The following is a 15791-nucleotide window of genomic DNA, read 5'->3' on the forward strand; positions in this document are numbered from 1 at the left end:
ACAGCTGTCTTCTCACTGTTTCCTCATCTGGCGGAGAGAGACAACAAGCTCTCTGGTGTCTCTTATAAGGACACCATTCCCATCATGACAGTCCCATCCTCATGATCTCCTCTAAACCAGTTTACCTCCCAAAGGCCCCATATCTAAATACCACCACACAAGGGTTACATACAAATTTGGGAGGTACGCACTTCCACCCACAGCACCTCACCTCTCTAACACCTTCCCTTAATCCAGTTCAGGTGACACTCCCTCAGGAAATCCTTGGCCAACCATCCCATATACTCCCACCACCATACCCTAGATGGTGACAAAGTGTGCTTTGGTAGGGTCTCGTGCTTACCTCTTTCCTTTTCCTTGTGTCTTTATTTTATAGTTACCTGTTTTTGGTCTGTCTCCCCAGTAGACTGTAAGCTCCTTGAAGGCAAAGTTTTGTTTCATTCAGCTGTGCATTCCCAAACCTTGCACCGTGCCTGGCACATGGTAGGCAACCAATGGTGCTTTTTTGAATGAATGTAAAATAAAATTTTTTTAAAAACTAAAATTAATAAAAAGGATTGCCCTTCTAGATTAAATAAAATCTGAAACCTTCAAGGTTGACACCGACCCTAAAAGTGCGAGGGAACAGACGCAAGAACAGGCAGTCTAACAGCGCGATGAGAACGCTTGGCCCTAAACGCAGGGTCCCAGGGTGCCGCCGCAGGTGCCACCGAATCCCCAGCGCCCTCGAGCCAGGCGGGAAGGGCGGAGAGCGAGCTGCTCGGCGTCCAATCAGGGCCCCGCATTTCGGGAGCCAATAGCAGCTTGAGAGCCGCTGAACGAGGCCGGACTACGCTTCCCGTGATGCCCCGCCGTCTCGGGCCCGGCGGCTGCCGTAAAGCGGTTCGCTCGGTACGACGCTCGTCCCCGCCGCTCGCCTCTCCAGGCGCCGGGAGTGTTACTGCTCCCCCGACGTGCGAGAGCCAGTTCCCGGCCGCGCGCCCTCCCCGTCCGGGCGCCCTGCCCTCCGGGGGCCCCGGTCCCCAAAGTGGTCGCGGCGGCGGCGGCGTCCTCAGGCCAGGCCGCGGGGGGAGGGGGCGGCCTGGAGGCAGTGGCGGGGTCTCAGCACCGGCCACCGCAGGCGGGGCCATGGAGCCCAGGGAGTCGGGGAAGGTAGGCCTGGAAGGGCCCTGGGGCCGCCCTCCCCCGTCCCGTAGATCCCTGACCTGGGCTCCCGCGAGGCGGGCGGTACGGGCGGAGGCCCCGCGGATGAGCCAGCCTTGCAGGGAAGGACTCGCCCGCTCGCCCGCCGCCGCTCCCTCCGCACTGGGGCGGCCTTCTCCGGGCGGGGGTCGCAGGGAGGAGCGAACGAACCCGCCCCGAGCCCCGCGCGGCCTCCCTGCCCCCTCTGTCTCCCGCCGCCGAGCCGCCCTCAGCGCAGTGGGCGCTCGCTTGATGCCGGGGCGGGGGACCGCCCAGTGCGGTGGTGGAAAGGTGCCTCGCACAGCTCCGTCCGGAGTGTCCAAGAGGCCCAGCGTGTTTTAAGCCTGAGTAGGACCGTAGTGGAAGCCAACGGGGTAGGGATTCCCGAGAGTAGGGTGAGGGTTTGGCGATGACTACATCCTCCCTCCCAAGAAAGGGCCCAGAAGAAAAAGAGAAGGCATCTGGCATACTTCTTGCCCACTTAAAGTTGCTAGCGTGTCTACTTCGTGTAGTATCTGAGCATTGACGGGAAGTATAGCCATAAACTTCCTTCAGGCTTGGGGCAGGAGGCTGCGCTGGAAAAAATGGTAGGAGAAAGTGCTCGAGGGTAGAGTTAAGCGAGTTTGACAGGATTGCTGGAGCTCGGAGGCTTGACCAGCTTGGTTGTAGCCATTTGACGTGGACACAGTGGCAGCCCTTGGGGACTAGGATCTTTCTGGATGTTCTTTGCTGCCTGCTGCCAGTTCTTGAGGATTGTTTCTTTGGCACAGGGGGAATTCCTTCCACAATGTTTTCAAGTGTGTATTGAAGTCTCTCCTTAAAAAAAAAAAAAAAAAAATCAACGAAGAAAGTTAACAAACATATGTGGTCAGTGGTTGACCGAGGGAGATGGTGGGATACAGGACACACACGAGGTGACCACGTTCCCCGGAGGAGCCCTCCCACAGATTTGTGTTCAGTAAGAGGACAAGCCTGGAAGGATTGTCCCATGGACAAAAGAGAGAAAGGATGATGAGGTTGTGTTCACTCTGTAGCTCCTCTTGGAAAGGCTGGGAAGGACTCAGTTACCAGAAGTTACTCCCTGCTTAAGCCTCTCTTCACACTCGCACCCCTCCACAAGCTACAGTGATGCATTTCACAGTTGAAACAACCAAGGTAAACCCTCTGACAAATAAAGCTGCACAGAACCTAACTAAAGAAAGATTGAAGGTGAACGGTGCACCAGCCTCATGTTAAGCATTATAGGAATAGCAGAGAAGTAAAGGAACTGGCCCTTACTCTCAGATAGTATCTGCTGATTACTTTCAATTAGACCTAGTTTTGGGAGCAAAATGTAATGGGGAAGAAGGGTCATAAGCAATGGGCATTGAAAATTGGAATTAGTGATTTGAGGTTGATTTCAAGCTATTCTGTGTAGTTGTAGGCTTTCTTAGCTTTTGTTACATTTTATTTTTATTTTTATTATTTTTTTATTTTTTAGAGAGCAAGCAGGTAGGGGAGGGGCAGAGGGAGTCTTTTAAAAATTTTTTTGTTTAAATTCAGTTAATTGACATATACTATATTGTTAGTTGAGGTCAGTGACTCATCAGTTTTATGTAACACCCAGTGCTCATTCCATCAGGAGCCCTCCTAATGCTCATCACCCAGTTACCCCATCCCCCGCTACTTCCCTTCCAGCAACCCTCAGTTTGTTTCCTATGATTAAGAGTCTTATGATTTATCTGCCTCTCTGATTTCATCTTGTTTTATTTTCTCCTCTTTTCCGCTCTGATCCTGTTTTGTATCTTAAATTCCACATAAGTGAGATCATATGATAATTGTCTTTCTCTGATTGACTTATTTCACTGAGCATAATGCCCTTTAGTTCCACCCACGTTGTTGTGAATGGCAAGATTTCTTTCTTTTTTTTTTTTTTTTTTGATGGCTGAGTAGTAGTCCATTGTATACATATACTACATCTTTATTCATCTTTCTGGACATCTAGACTCTTTCCATAGTTTGGCTCTTGTGGACATTGCTGCTCTAAACATTGGGGTGCAGGTGACCCTTCGGATCACTACATATCTATCTTTGGGGTAAATACCCAGCAGTGCAATTGCCAGGTTGTAGGGTAGCTCTATTTTCAACTTTTTTGAGGAACTTCCATACCATTTTCCAGAGCAGCTGCACCAGCTTGCATTCCTACCAACAGTATACGACGGTTCCCCTTTCTCCTCAGGAGAAAGAGAATCTTAAGCAGACTTCATGTCCAGCACAGAGCCCCAGGGCTCAGTCTCATGACCCTGAGATCATAACCTGAGCTGAAATCAAGAGTCAAACGCTTAACTGACTGAGCCACTTAAGTATCCCTAGGCTTTCTTAGCTTTTTTTTTAATATAAATTTATTTTTTATTGGTGTTCAATTGCCAACATATAGAATAACACCCAGTGCTCATCCCATCAAGTGCCCCCCTCAGTGCCCGTCACCCAGTCACCTCCACCCCCCGCCCACCTCCCTTTCTACCACCCCTAGTTTGTTTCCCAGATTTAGGAGTTTCTTATGTTCTGTCTCCCTTTCTGATATTTCCCACTTATTTTTTCTCTTTTCCCCTTTATTCCCTTTCACTATTTTTTATATTCCCCAAATGAATGAGACCATATAATGTTTGTCCTTCTCTGATTGACTTACTTCACTCAGCACACTTTGAGAACCCTCCAGTTCCATCCACATCGAAGCAAATAGTGGGTATTTGTCTTTTCTAATGGCTGAGTAATATTCCATTGTATACATAGACCACATCTTCTTTATCCATTCATCTTTCGATGGACACCAAGGCTCCTTCCACAGTGTGGCTATTTTGGACGTTGCTGCTATAAACATTGGGGAGCAGGTGTCCTGGTGTTTCATTGCATCTGTATCTTTGGGGTAAATCCCCGGCAGTGCAATTGCTGGGTCGTAGGGCAGATCTATTTTTAATTCTTTGAGGAACCTCCACACAGTTTTCCAGAGTGGCTGCACCAGTTCACATTCCCACCAACAGTGCAGGAGGGTTCCCCTTTCTCCACATCCTCTCCAACATTTGTTGTTTCCTGCCTTGTTAATTTTCCCTGTTCTCACCGGTGTGAGGTGGTATCTCACTGTGGTTTTGATTTCTATTTCCCTGATGGCCAGTGATGCGGAACATTTTCTCATGTGCTTGTTGGCCATGTCTATGTCTTCCTCTGTGACATTTCTGTTCATGTCTTTTGCCCATTTCGGGATTGGATTGTTTGTTTCTTTGCTGTTGAGTTTCATAAGTTCTTTATAGATCTTGGATACTAGCCCTTTATTTGATATGGCAACACCCTTTTCGAACTTGGCCACAGTAACTTCTTGCAAGATATATCCATGAAGGCAAGAGAAACAAAAGCAAAAATGAACTATTGGGACTTCATCAAGATAACAATCTTTTGCACAGCAAAAGAAACAGTCAACAAAACTAAAAGACAACCTACAGAATGGGAGAAGATATTTGCAAATGATGTATCAGATAAAGGGCTTTCTTAGCTTTTAATGAGAGAAGAGAGAAATGCACACATTTTGGGAGGTAGGGGAGAGATTTAAAGTCCTGTTTAGGCCCAACCACTACTTGAAAACCCTGGGAACTGGAATTTTCATTTTTGATACTAATTCTGATTGCAGAGTGTCTCAAAAAGATGCTCACCCTTCCCAAATGCTTCAGTTTTCTAACCTGGGAAATTAGAAGGTTATCCAAAGATGAAATAAAGTGATTGCTGAACAAACTGGCAGTGTTAGATATCTTGCAAATGAGTGGCAGCAACTAGGCTGGATAGAATGTCTGTGCTGTTCTAAAGTTCCATTCTGTACACACACACACACACACACACACACACACACACACACATATTTATATATTTGGCTCAAGGCTGGGAGACTGGGGGTCTACTTCAGGTAGTAACTTGATCTATTATTAGTATCTTCTTTTGGTGCTGTTTTGTGGTATTTATTAACTAAAAGCAGTCTTGGCCTATTGGGCTAGGTTTGGGGTATCTTGCTTGCCATTGGCAAAATAATGGATAGAATTCAAAGCTTGCCCCACCACTCTATTCCATTATCCTGTTTTATTTTCTTTACAGCCCTTATCACTATATAAAATTCTCACGTGTTTTTATTTACATGTATGCTGACTTTACTCCTTGCTATATCCCCAGCTAGAGCAATGGAGCAACATCTGGCATTTTATAAGTTCTCAGTATTTTTGGAATAAATGACTTGTAAAGTAGCATCATTACAGGAACCTCCTCTGCTACAGGCTGTGAATGTTCTGAAGAACACTGCAGGGACAGCGCCGGTGGCTCAGCGGCTTAGTGCCGCCTTCAGCCCAGGGCCTGATCCTCGAGACCCAGGATTGAGTCCCACGGCCTGATCCTGGAGACCCAGGATCAAGTCCCACGTCGGGCTCCCTGCATGGAGTCTGCTTCTCCCTCTGACTGTGTCTCTGCTTCTCTCTCTCTCTCTCTCTCTCTGTGTGTGTGTGTCTCTCATGAATAAATAAATAAAATCTTAAAAAAAAAAGAGAACACTGCAGTCTGACACCTTATGTGCCCTCTGGGACACATTTGATTTTTGGTGCTACCAATTAGGAGTACTTATTGTGTATGTATTTCTTGCCTCAAAATTTCTGGTTCTTCCTCCATCTGTCTTTTCCATGGAAGTGCCATTTCTATTATTGCACTTATTTTTAAAAAGATTTTATTTATTTATTCATGAGAGACAGAGAGAGAGAGAGAGAGGCAGAGACACACGCAGAGGGAGAAGCAGGCTTCATGCAGGGATCCCAATGTGGGACTTGATCCTGGGTCTCCAGGATCATGCCCTGGGCCAAAGGTGGCACCACTGAGCCACCCGGGCTACCCTATTATTGCACTTATATTATTGATGTCTGTCACCGCCTGATAGATTTTAATCTCTTTGGCAATGGTGATTTTGTTTTTCCATATCTTAGGATCACCATGCACCAAGCACATAAGAAACAAATAATAAATCTATGTTGAATGAAATAGTTAAGTGCCTATGAAAAACTTTCTGCATAATGTGGTGGGGGGAAGGGGTAGGTGATGGTGAAGGCTGTTATAAAATAAGCCAATCAGCATAGGCTTCCTGAGTATCTCTAGCTCCATGAGGGGTGCCAAGGCTTCTTTGCTTAGGGGAAAGAAATGCTTAGCCCAGGTGGTTAGTAAATCCCTCATGAAAGAGATGGAATGTGAATGGGAACCTGATGAGTGGGTAGACTAAGTAGCTAGGAGGAAGTAGGCAGTCAGGGAACCTAAAAGTTGGGTATGTAGGGGGAGGAAAGGTACAAGATATGTTAAGTGATTGCAGTTACACTGATCTGTCTGCAATAGAGATTCCAGGTGAGGCAATACATAGAACTAAAGTTAGGAAGGTGGGTTGTTCACATCCACGGAACTTGGTGCTGGGCTAAGTCAGAGTTCTGCCCTGTAGACAATGGGAACCACTAAAATAGAACATCCAGGGATGCCTAGGCTGCTCAGTGGTTGAGCATCTGCCTTTGGCTCAGGGTGTGATCCTGGAGTCCCGGGATTGAGTCCCACATCAGGCTCCCTGCATGGAGTCTGCTTCTCCCTCTGCCTATGTCTCTGCCTCTCTCTCTCTCTCTCTCTCTCTCTCTCTCTCGAATAATTTTAAAAAAATCTTTAAAATAGAACATCCAGATATAGCCTTTGAGATATATATATATATATGAAATTGTGTTTTCTTTACATTGAGGTCACTTGGAATCAGAAAGTGCTTGCCATCATACTGGCTAAAAGAAATATCAGAGGTAAGGCAGTCATTCTTGTTGGGAAAATACTTCCTTATTATCTAAGCATTCAGTTCTGGCCATACTCTTCATCCTTGTGGATGCTAAAGCTAAAGTGGTGGGTCCATTGGCTTTCATGATAAGCCCACCTGTTCCTTCAGGAAGAAAGGGGGAGAGATGGGCATGAATAGGGAGCCCTGCTCATCTTTGGTCACAAGTTTAACCTGTCCCAATCGGAACAGCTACCTTGCTAGTCCTGGTATACAGTAATCATCCTGAGATCCACCTTCAGTATAATCTCAAGTGTTCTCTTCCTACTTCCCATGTTGGCTCTCCTTAACCATTTCTTATGTGTACCCCTTTCCTGTCTGCCTTGTTTTAGTGGAGCTGATCTTCCAGCAGGATTTGGAAACAAAGTCACATTTTGCTTTGGAAGACACTTTGAGAGCAAATAGTTATTTAAAACATATACATTTGGCAGAACAATTCTTTTTTTTTTTTTTAATTTTATTATTGGGACACACCTGGGTGGCTCAGTGGTGGAGCATCTGCCTTCAGCTCAGGGTGTGATTCCAGGCCCAGGTATTGAGTGCTGTGTTGACCTCCCTGCGAGGAGCCTGCTTCTCCCTCTGCCCATGTCTCTGCCTCTGTCTGTATCTCTCATGAGTAAATTTTTAAAAATAATAAAATCTAAAAAATTTTTATTAATGAAGTATAATTGCCATATGATGTATTTGTTTCAAGTGTACAACATAGTGGTTGGACAATTCTGTATATTACTCAGGGCTCACTGCAAGCGAAGTCCCCATCTGTCACTGCACATTATTAAATATTATTGACTATATTCCCCATTCTATATTGTTCATCCTCGTATCTTATTTATTTTGTAACTGGAAGTTTGTACCTCTTAATCCCTTTTGCTTATTTCTCCTACCACCATCCCTCCTCTGCAACCATCAGTTTGTTCTCTGTATTTATGAGTCTGTTTCAGTTTTTTTTTTTTGTTAATTTTTGTTTCTTAGATTCCACATATAAGTAAGTTATATTCTATTTGTCTTTTTTGTCTGAAAAATAATACCTTCTTGGTCCGTCCATGCATAATAGCTTCTAGGTCCGTCCATGTTGTTGCATATTCCATTCTCTCTATATATGATAAATAGATCACATATATTTGTATGACATCTTCTTTATCCATTCATTTTTTAAAAAGATTTAACTTATTTATTCATGAGAGGCAGAGAGAGAGATTTAGAGACATAGGCAGAGGGAGAAGCAGTCTCCCTCCAGGAAGCCTGATGTGGGACTTGATCCTGGGACTCCAGGATCACGCCATGGGCTGAAGGCAGGCGCTCAACTGCTGAGCCACCCAGGCATCCCTTCTTTATCCATTCAATTATCAATGGACACAAGTTGCTTCCATATCTTGGCTATTGTAAATAATGCTTCAATAAGCATGGGGGTGCATATATCTTTTTGAATTAGTATTTTTGCTTTCTTTGGATCAATATCCAGTAGTAGAATTATGGATCACATAGTATTTCTATTTTTAATTTTTTGAGGACCCCTCCTCACAGTGGCTGCACCAATTTACATTCCCACCAACAGTGCATGAGTGTTCCCGTTTCTCCATATCCTCACTCCTCACCAGTACTTGTTATATCTTGTCTCTTTTTTAAAAGATTTTTTAATTTTAAAGTAATCTCTACACCCAATGTGGGGCTCGAACTCACAACTGTGAGATCGAGAGTCACATGCCCTCCTGACTGAGCCAGCCAAGGGCCTCTGTTATTGTCTTTGATACTAGCTATTCTGACTGGTGTGAAGTGATACCTCATTGTGGTTTGATTTGCATTTCCTTGATTATGAGTGATGTTGAACATTATTTCATGTGTCTGTTGGCTATATGTATGTCTTCTTTGGAAAAATATCTGTCCAAATCCTCTGCATTTTTTAATCAGATTTTTTTTTTTTGGTGCTTAGTTGTATAAGTTCTTTATGTATTTTGGATATTAACCCTTTATCAGATATATCCTTTAAAAATATCTTCTCCCATTCAGTAGGTTGCCTTTTTGTTTTGTTGATGGTTTCCTTCACTGTGTAAGAGCTTTTTATTTTTGTGTGATCCCAATAGTTTAGTTGTGCTTTTATTTCCCTTTCCTGAGGAGACATCTGTAAATATGTTGCTAAGATTGAAGTCCAAGAAATCAGTGCCTGTGTTTTTTGTTTTAGGAGTTTTATATGATTTTAGTTCTCACATTTAGGTCTTTAATCCATTTTGAAGTGTTTTTGTGTATGATGTAAGAAAGTGGTCCAATTTCACTCTTTTGCATGTAGCTGTCTAGTTTTCCAAGCACCATTTATTGAAAAGTTTGTCTTTTCCTCATTGTATATACCTGCCTCCACTGTCATAAATTAATTGACCATCTATGAGAAGGTTTATTTCTGGGTTGTCTATCCTGTTCTATTGATCTGTATCTATTTTTGTGCCAGGACCATATTGTTTAGATTATTATAGCTTTGTAGTATATCTTGAAATCTGGGATTATAATAACTCCAGCTTCAGTCTTTTTTTTTCAAGATTGCTTTGGTTATTCGAGGTCTTTTGTGGTTCCATACAAATTTTAGCATTATTTGTTATAGTTCAGTGAAAAGTGCTGTTGGGTTCTTGATATGGATTGCATTGAATCTGTAGATTGCTTTGGATAATATGGACATTTTAACAGTATTAATTCTTTCAATCCATGAGCATGGTATATCTTTCCATTTGTGTGTATATTGTCTTCATTTTTTTCATCAATATCTTATAGTTTTCTATTCCTAGGTATTATTCTTTTCAGTTCAATTATAAATGAAATTGTTTTTTCATAATTTCTCTTTCTGCTACGTTGCTATTAATGTAGAGAAATGCAACAGATTTCTGTATATTAATTTTGTATCCTGCAACTTTATAGAATTTATTCTAGTAGCTTTTTGGTGGAGTCTTTAGGGTTTTCTATGTGTAGTATCATGTCATCTGTGAATAGTGACAGCTTTACTTTTTCCTTAGCAATTTAGATGCCTTTTATTTCTTTTTCTTATCTGATTGCTGCAGCCTAGGACTTCCAGTACTGTCTTGAACAACAGTGATGAAAGTAGACATCCTTGTCTTGTTTCTGATCTTAGAGGAAAAGCTTTCAGTTTTTCATCTTTTAGTATGATGTCGACTGTGGGCTTTTCATATATGGCCTTTATTATGTTGATATATGTTTCCTCTAAACCTCTGTTGAGAGTTTTTATCATGAAGAGATGTTTATTTTTGTCAAATGCTTTTTATGTATCTTTTGAGATGATATGACTTCTATTCCAACTTTTGTTTTTTAAGATTTTATTTATTTATTCATGAGAGGCACAGAGAGAAGCAGGCTCCCTGTGGGGATCTTGTTGTGGGACTCGATCCCAGGATCTGGGGACCATGCTCTGCTCAACCACTGAGCCACCCAGGTGCCCCTATGCCTCCTTTTGTTAATGTGATGTATCACATTGATTGATTTGTGAATATTTAACCATCCTTGTATCTCTGGAATAAATCCCACTTGATTATTGTGAATGATGCTTTTATTGTATTGTTGAATTCAGTTTGCTAACATTTGTTGAGGATTTTTGCCCATGTTGATCAGGGATGTTGGCCTGTAGTTCTCTCTCTCTCTCTCTTTCTCTTTCTCTCTCTCTCTCTCTCTCTCTCTCTCTTTTGGGGGGGAGGTTGGTGGTATTTTTGTCTGATTTTGGTTAATGCTGGCCTCATAAAATTAATTGGGAGGTTTTCCTTCCTTTTCTATTTTTTAGAATTTTGAGAGGACTAGGTATTAAACTCTTCTTTAAATATTTGGTAGAATTCATCTGTGAAGCCATCTGGTCCTGGACTTTTGTTTGTTGGGAATTTTTTGATTACCAAATAAATTTCATTATTAGTAATCAGTCTGTTCAAAATTTCTATTTCTTCCTGATGTAGTTTTGGAAGATTGTATGTTTCCAGGAATTTACCCATTTCTTCTAGGTTGTTCAATTGTTGACATATAATTTTTTGTAGTATTCTTATAATCCTTTATATTTCTGTGGTATCCATTGTTATTTCTCCTTTATTTGTGATTTTATTTGAGTCTTCTCTCTTTTTTTCTTGATGAGTTTGACTGAAGGTTTATCAGGGCAGCCCTGGTGGCGCAGCGGTTTAGCGCCTGCCTTTGGCACAGGGCGCGATCCTGGAGACCCTGGATCAAGTCCCGCGTCAGGCTCCCGGTGCATGGAGCCTGCTTCTCCCTCTGCCTGTGTCTCTGCCTCTCTCTCTCTGTGTCTCTATGAATAAATAAAATCTTAAAAAAAAAAAAAAAAAAAGAAAACTGAAGGTTTATCAATTTTGTTTATCTTTTCAAAGAATGAACTTTTGGTTTCATTAATCTTTTCTTTTTCTTTTTCTTTTTCTTTTTTTTTGTCTGTATTTCATTCATTTCCACTCTGGTCTTAATAATTTATTTCTTTGGGCTTTTCTAGTTCTTCTTTTTCTAGTTCCATGAGATATAAGGTTAGATTGAGATTTTTCTTGTTTCTTGAGGTAAGCCTCATCTTAAACTTCCCTCTTAGACTGCTTTTGCTGTGTCCCAAAGATTTTGGACCATTGTGTTTCCAAATCATTTTTATTTTTGAAATTATTCATTAATACATATTCATAGACAAAAGTCTAGAAGGTTACATACCAAATGTCAGTAGTAATTCTTTTTTTTTTTAAAGACTCTGTGAGAGTCTTTTTTTTTTTAAGATTTATTTATTTATGATAGAGAAAGAGAGAGAGAGAGAGAATGAGAGAGAGGCAGAGACACAGGAGGAAGGAGAAGCAAGCTCCATCCTGGGAGCCCGACGCGGGACTCAATCCCAGGACTCCAGGATTGCACCCTGGGCCAAAGGCAGGCGCCAAACCACTGAGCCACCCAGGGATCCCTAATTCTTTTTTAGCAAGGTGATTGTGGATGATCTTAATACATTTTTTTTTTTGCTCATTGTCTAAATTTTCTGCAGTGAACATGTATTGACTCATTAGAAAAGTACTCAAATTATTTTTTAAGTATACAACTCAACAGTGACAGATAAGAATGGTCTGTATTGTTTTTCTCAAGAAGTTTTTACTGTTGAAGTTAAAATAGGTATTTTATGTGCTTGTAATCTGACCATAAAGTTACAAGGCAATTTTAGGCAAATATACTAAACCTTGTCATAAATAGGTATGAATGGGTCCCTTTCACAGTTGTTACTCTAGAAGAACTTTTATTTACCCCAAAGAAATTGTTTCCCAAGATGTTTTGCTTTGGTGGTGGGGAATTTATTTTTTGTTAATAATCTTATTTATTAAACTACCTAGTTTAATAATTGATAAGTGATAAGTGTTTGTGGTACGAAATTAAAATGATAAAAGAGTAATGTGTTCTATTTCCTTTTTTGCTTATTTATTTTATAATGGTTTGTTGCATGGCCGCAGCAGTTTACCTCTCTGAGGCTACAATGATAGTTTTATTTTTGTAAAGTTTTCTTCTCCATGCCTCACGTTCATATCATGTTCCTACCTGCCTCCTCCCCTTGCAACCATCTGTTTTGGTTTCTTCGGCCCTGAGAGAGTCTTTCCTCTGCTGTCTGCTCGTCCAACTGTTAGCTAACACTGTGTAATCGGAAACCCAGATTTTAACCAAAGCTCTGAGTCCATAAAAGAGGGGGCTTGTAGCACAGAGCCATGCAGGGGAATCTGGGCAGGCATTTGCTGGCCAATGGCATTCCTGTTGTTCTAGCCTTACTGCCTTCACTCCCAGGCTGGAGGCTTTCAGCGCTGCAGATCCTGAACTGCCTTTGGATTTTCTGCTATCAATTGTGTTATTTCTCAATCTGCTGCTGGGTGAGGATTTGATTTTCTTGGATCTCCTCAGTGTCCAGAACTGTATGACTTTTGTCCCCTTGTTTTGTTTCCCACCCTAGTGGGTGTTTTGCTTTGGCATGTTTGGTGGGGAGAATGTCTTTTAAATACACAGGGAGGATGCAAAATTCAGAGTGCTTGTCCAATCTGCCATCTCACTCCAGTACTCCTGAAAATGTTTTCTGAACTGCATACCCCTTTTTGGCAGAACAGAGGCACTTTACAAACCCCATGGGATATGGTTCTCTACTCTAAAGCTTTGCCTATCTTGATCACTGATTTCATTGACATAGTTCTGAATGACTTTGGACTGTTTCCAGGAATCAGATACATTCTCCTTACCAGGTTCAAGATTTTGCACAAGCATGTGCCATAGGTTGTTGCTGAGGCTCTTGCGGAGAAGTGCTGGGTACTGTGGCAGGCGAAGAGCACACAGGGAAAGGATAATGGAATTCCTGAGTCAGCCTTCTTGATGACTTGTGTTTCGGTGTGTGGCCCTTCCTAGAAGAAAGTCTCATTCCCACTGTGACTTGGACCCAGAAGGTGAGAAAGGTCTCTATGCAGATGGACAATGCCCCTCCCCCCAGTCTGATAGGTGCCCAGAGTACAGGTGCCCTCAGGTGGTCATGAACACAGATGTGGAAAACTAAGGAGGATGTTGGTACTTAGCTGGTGCCATTTTTCCCTCCAGGCTCCTGTGACGTTTGATGACATCACTGTATACTTGCTTCAGGAGGAATGGATGCTGCTGAGTCAGCAACAGAAGGAGATCTGTGGTTCTGACAAGCTGGTGGCACAGCTAGGTATGGGCTCCTGTTCTCTTTCCCACCACCTGAGTCTGGACCACCATTCCAAACTGTATCCAATTATGACATACTTGAGAATTTTCTGGTATCCTACCATTTTTTTCAGGCCTGTTTACATTATTCATCTGCTCAGTCCCATTTGTAACTTAACTGCACCTGGATTCACATACCACCCTTTCTTTTCTCCTCTTTAATTGGCCAAGAGAAGTGGGGAAGTTGGACATGTCAACACTGGACCCTGATGACTCACCATATTATAGGGATGGTTCACCATATTATAGGGTGCTTCCAGGTGGGAAGCACCACCTATGGTCTGTGGAACTGCAGTGTGGATTTTGTTTCAGGTGCCTGTAGGGCACTGGAGGTAGTGCATGGTAGTAGAAAGAGTGTCATCTGCCATGTGGGAACCTGCTCTTAGTTCCAGCCTCCACCATGTGACACTGGTGTGCCTTCGACCAAACCCTTTCACTTTTTTTTTTTTATTTTTGTTGTAAGATTTTATTTATTTATTTAGAGAAAGAGTGGGGAGAGGGGTAAAAGGAAAGGGAAAGAGAATCTCCAGTAGAATCTATGCTGAGCACAGAGCCCAGCTCAGGGCATGATCCCACCATCCTGAGATCATGACCTGAGCCGATACAGTCAGATGCTTAACCAACTGAACCACCCAGACTAATGGGAGCAACAGTCTCAGCTCTGTAGGTGGAAGGATTGCAGCTGGGTTGGGTGTTCTCCTTTGTGTGCCAAAACCAGTTTGAAAACTGCTCGTTCTTTTATACCAAAATTTGTAGAGTAGCAGCTCATGGGCCTTGTTTTTTTTGTTTTGTTTTGTTTTGTTTTTTGTTTTTTTTTTTTTGCTTTTGTGACTTTTGCTTGGGTTTTTAACAATATTTAAAATAAATTTTTGGGATCCCTGGGTGGCGCAGCGGTTTGGCGCCTGCCTTTGGCCCAGGGTGCGATCCTGGAGACCCGGGATCGAATCCCACGTCGGGCTCCCGGTGCATGGAGCCTGCTTCTCCTTCTGCCTATGTCTCTGCCTCTCTCTCTCTCTCTGTGTGACTATCATAAATAAATAAAAATTAAAAAAATAAAATAAAATAAAATAAATTTTTTAAAATTTATTTAAGTAATCTCTATACCTAACATGGGGCTTGAACTCATGACTCCGAGATCAAGAACCACAGGCTCTTCCAACTGAGCCAGCCAGGCACCCCAGTTTCTTTACAATATTTAAATAAATTGTCAATATTTAACACTGGGAGTTTTCACATGGAATTATGATTTCTGGTTTCTCTTGAAAAGCAGGACGGTCTGGCAACACTGACCCTGCATTCCACGTGGTGGCCTCCCCTGGAGAGAAGCAGCAGCTACCACCCTCCCCCCCAACAGGTCACCACAGCCTCCTTGCCTGGCCTGGTTTCCTCAGTTATGGTATCTGGTCCCTCTCAGCATTTGAGTTTATGAGCCTCTGTTCTGAAGTAGTCGTTTTCATACCTTTTTAGCCTCATTGCATTTGCTTAGACACCCCCCCCCCCATTCTTCTAGGGGTCTCATGGATATGTGAGTTTCTATCTGAGTTTCCAAACCACCATGCTAAAGCATTGAGACTCCTACTTGTGTCCTTGATCTTATGGTGTGGAGAGGATGTCCCATAAAGACCCTTCCTTTATGTTGTGATGTGACCTGGATCCAAGACTTCATAAGTGCTTCTCTCTGTTCCTGACTCAGGACCAACTATTACCAACCCAGAGCTGTTCTATAAGTTTGAGCGGGGGCCAGAGCCATGGCTAGGCAATGTCCAGGGCCAGAGGACTCTCCTGAGCCACCACCCAGGTGAGTGTGGACCTGCACAGGACCAGGGATGCCAGCTGGAGAGAAGGAGTGGAAAGATGGGCACCAGGACTCCTGTCTTATCCTTGGCCTCTCCCTGTTCTCTGCCAACTCACACATGAATGCTATCCTTCCCCAGCCGCGACCTTATCTGAAATATACACACCCCCTCGAGCATTACTCCGTTGTTCCACCTGTCCATCTCCCTTTATTTTATTTCTACCTAAGAATATTTCTTTTTAA

The 15791-nt window shown here is 42.8% G+C and overlaps 1 protein-coding gene across 1 annotated transcript in view; it reads left to right on the plus strand.

Moving 5' to 3' along the window:
• Nucleotides 1–843: 843 nt before the first annotated feature.
• Nucleotides 844–15791, plus strand: part of ZNF862 (zinc finger protein 862) — a 37755-nt gene continuing 22807 nt past the window's right edge. Inside the window, exons 1-4 of the mRNA XM_025453397.3 lie at nt 844–1152; nt 13607–13718; nt 15024–15149; nt 15447–15551. Coding sequence (XP_025309182.3) covers nt 844–1152; nt 13607–13718; nt 15024–15149; nt 15447–15551 — 652 coding nt within the window. The remainder of the gene's footprint in view (nt 1153–13606; nt 13719–15023; nt 15150–15446; nt 15552–15791) is intronic.

This window comes from Canis lupus, chromosome 16 (genome assembly GCF_003254725.2).
Source record: "Canis lupus dingo isolate Sandy chromosome 16, ASM325472v2, whole genome shotgun sequence".
Lineage (NCBI taxonomy): Eukaryota > Metazoa > Chordata > Mammalia > Carnivora > Canidae > Canis > Canis lupus.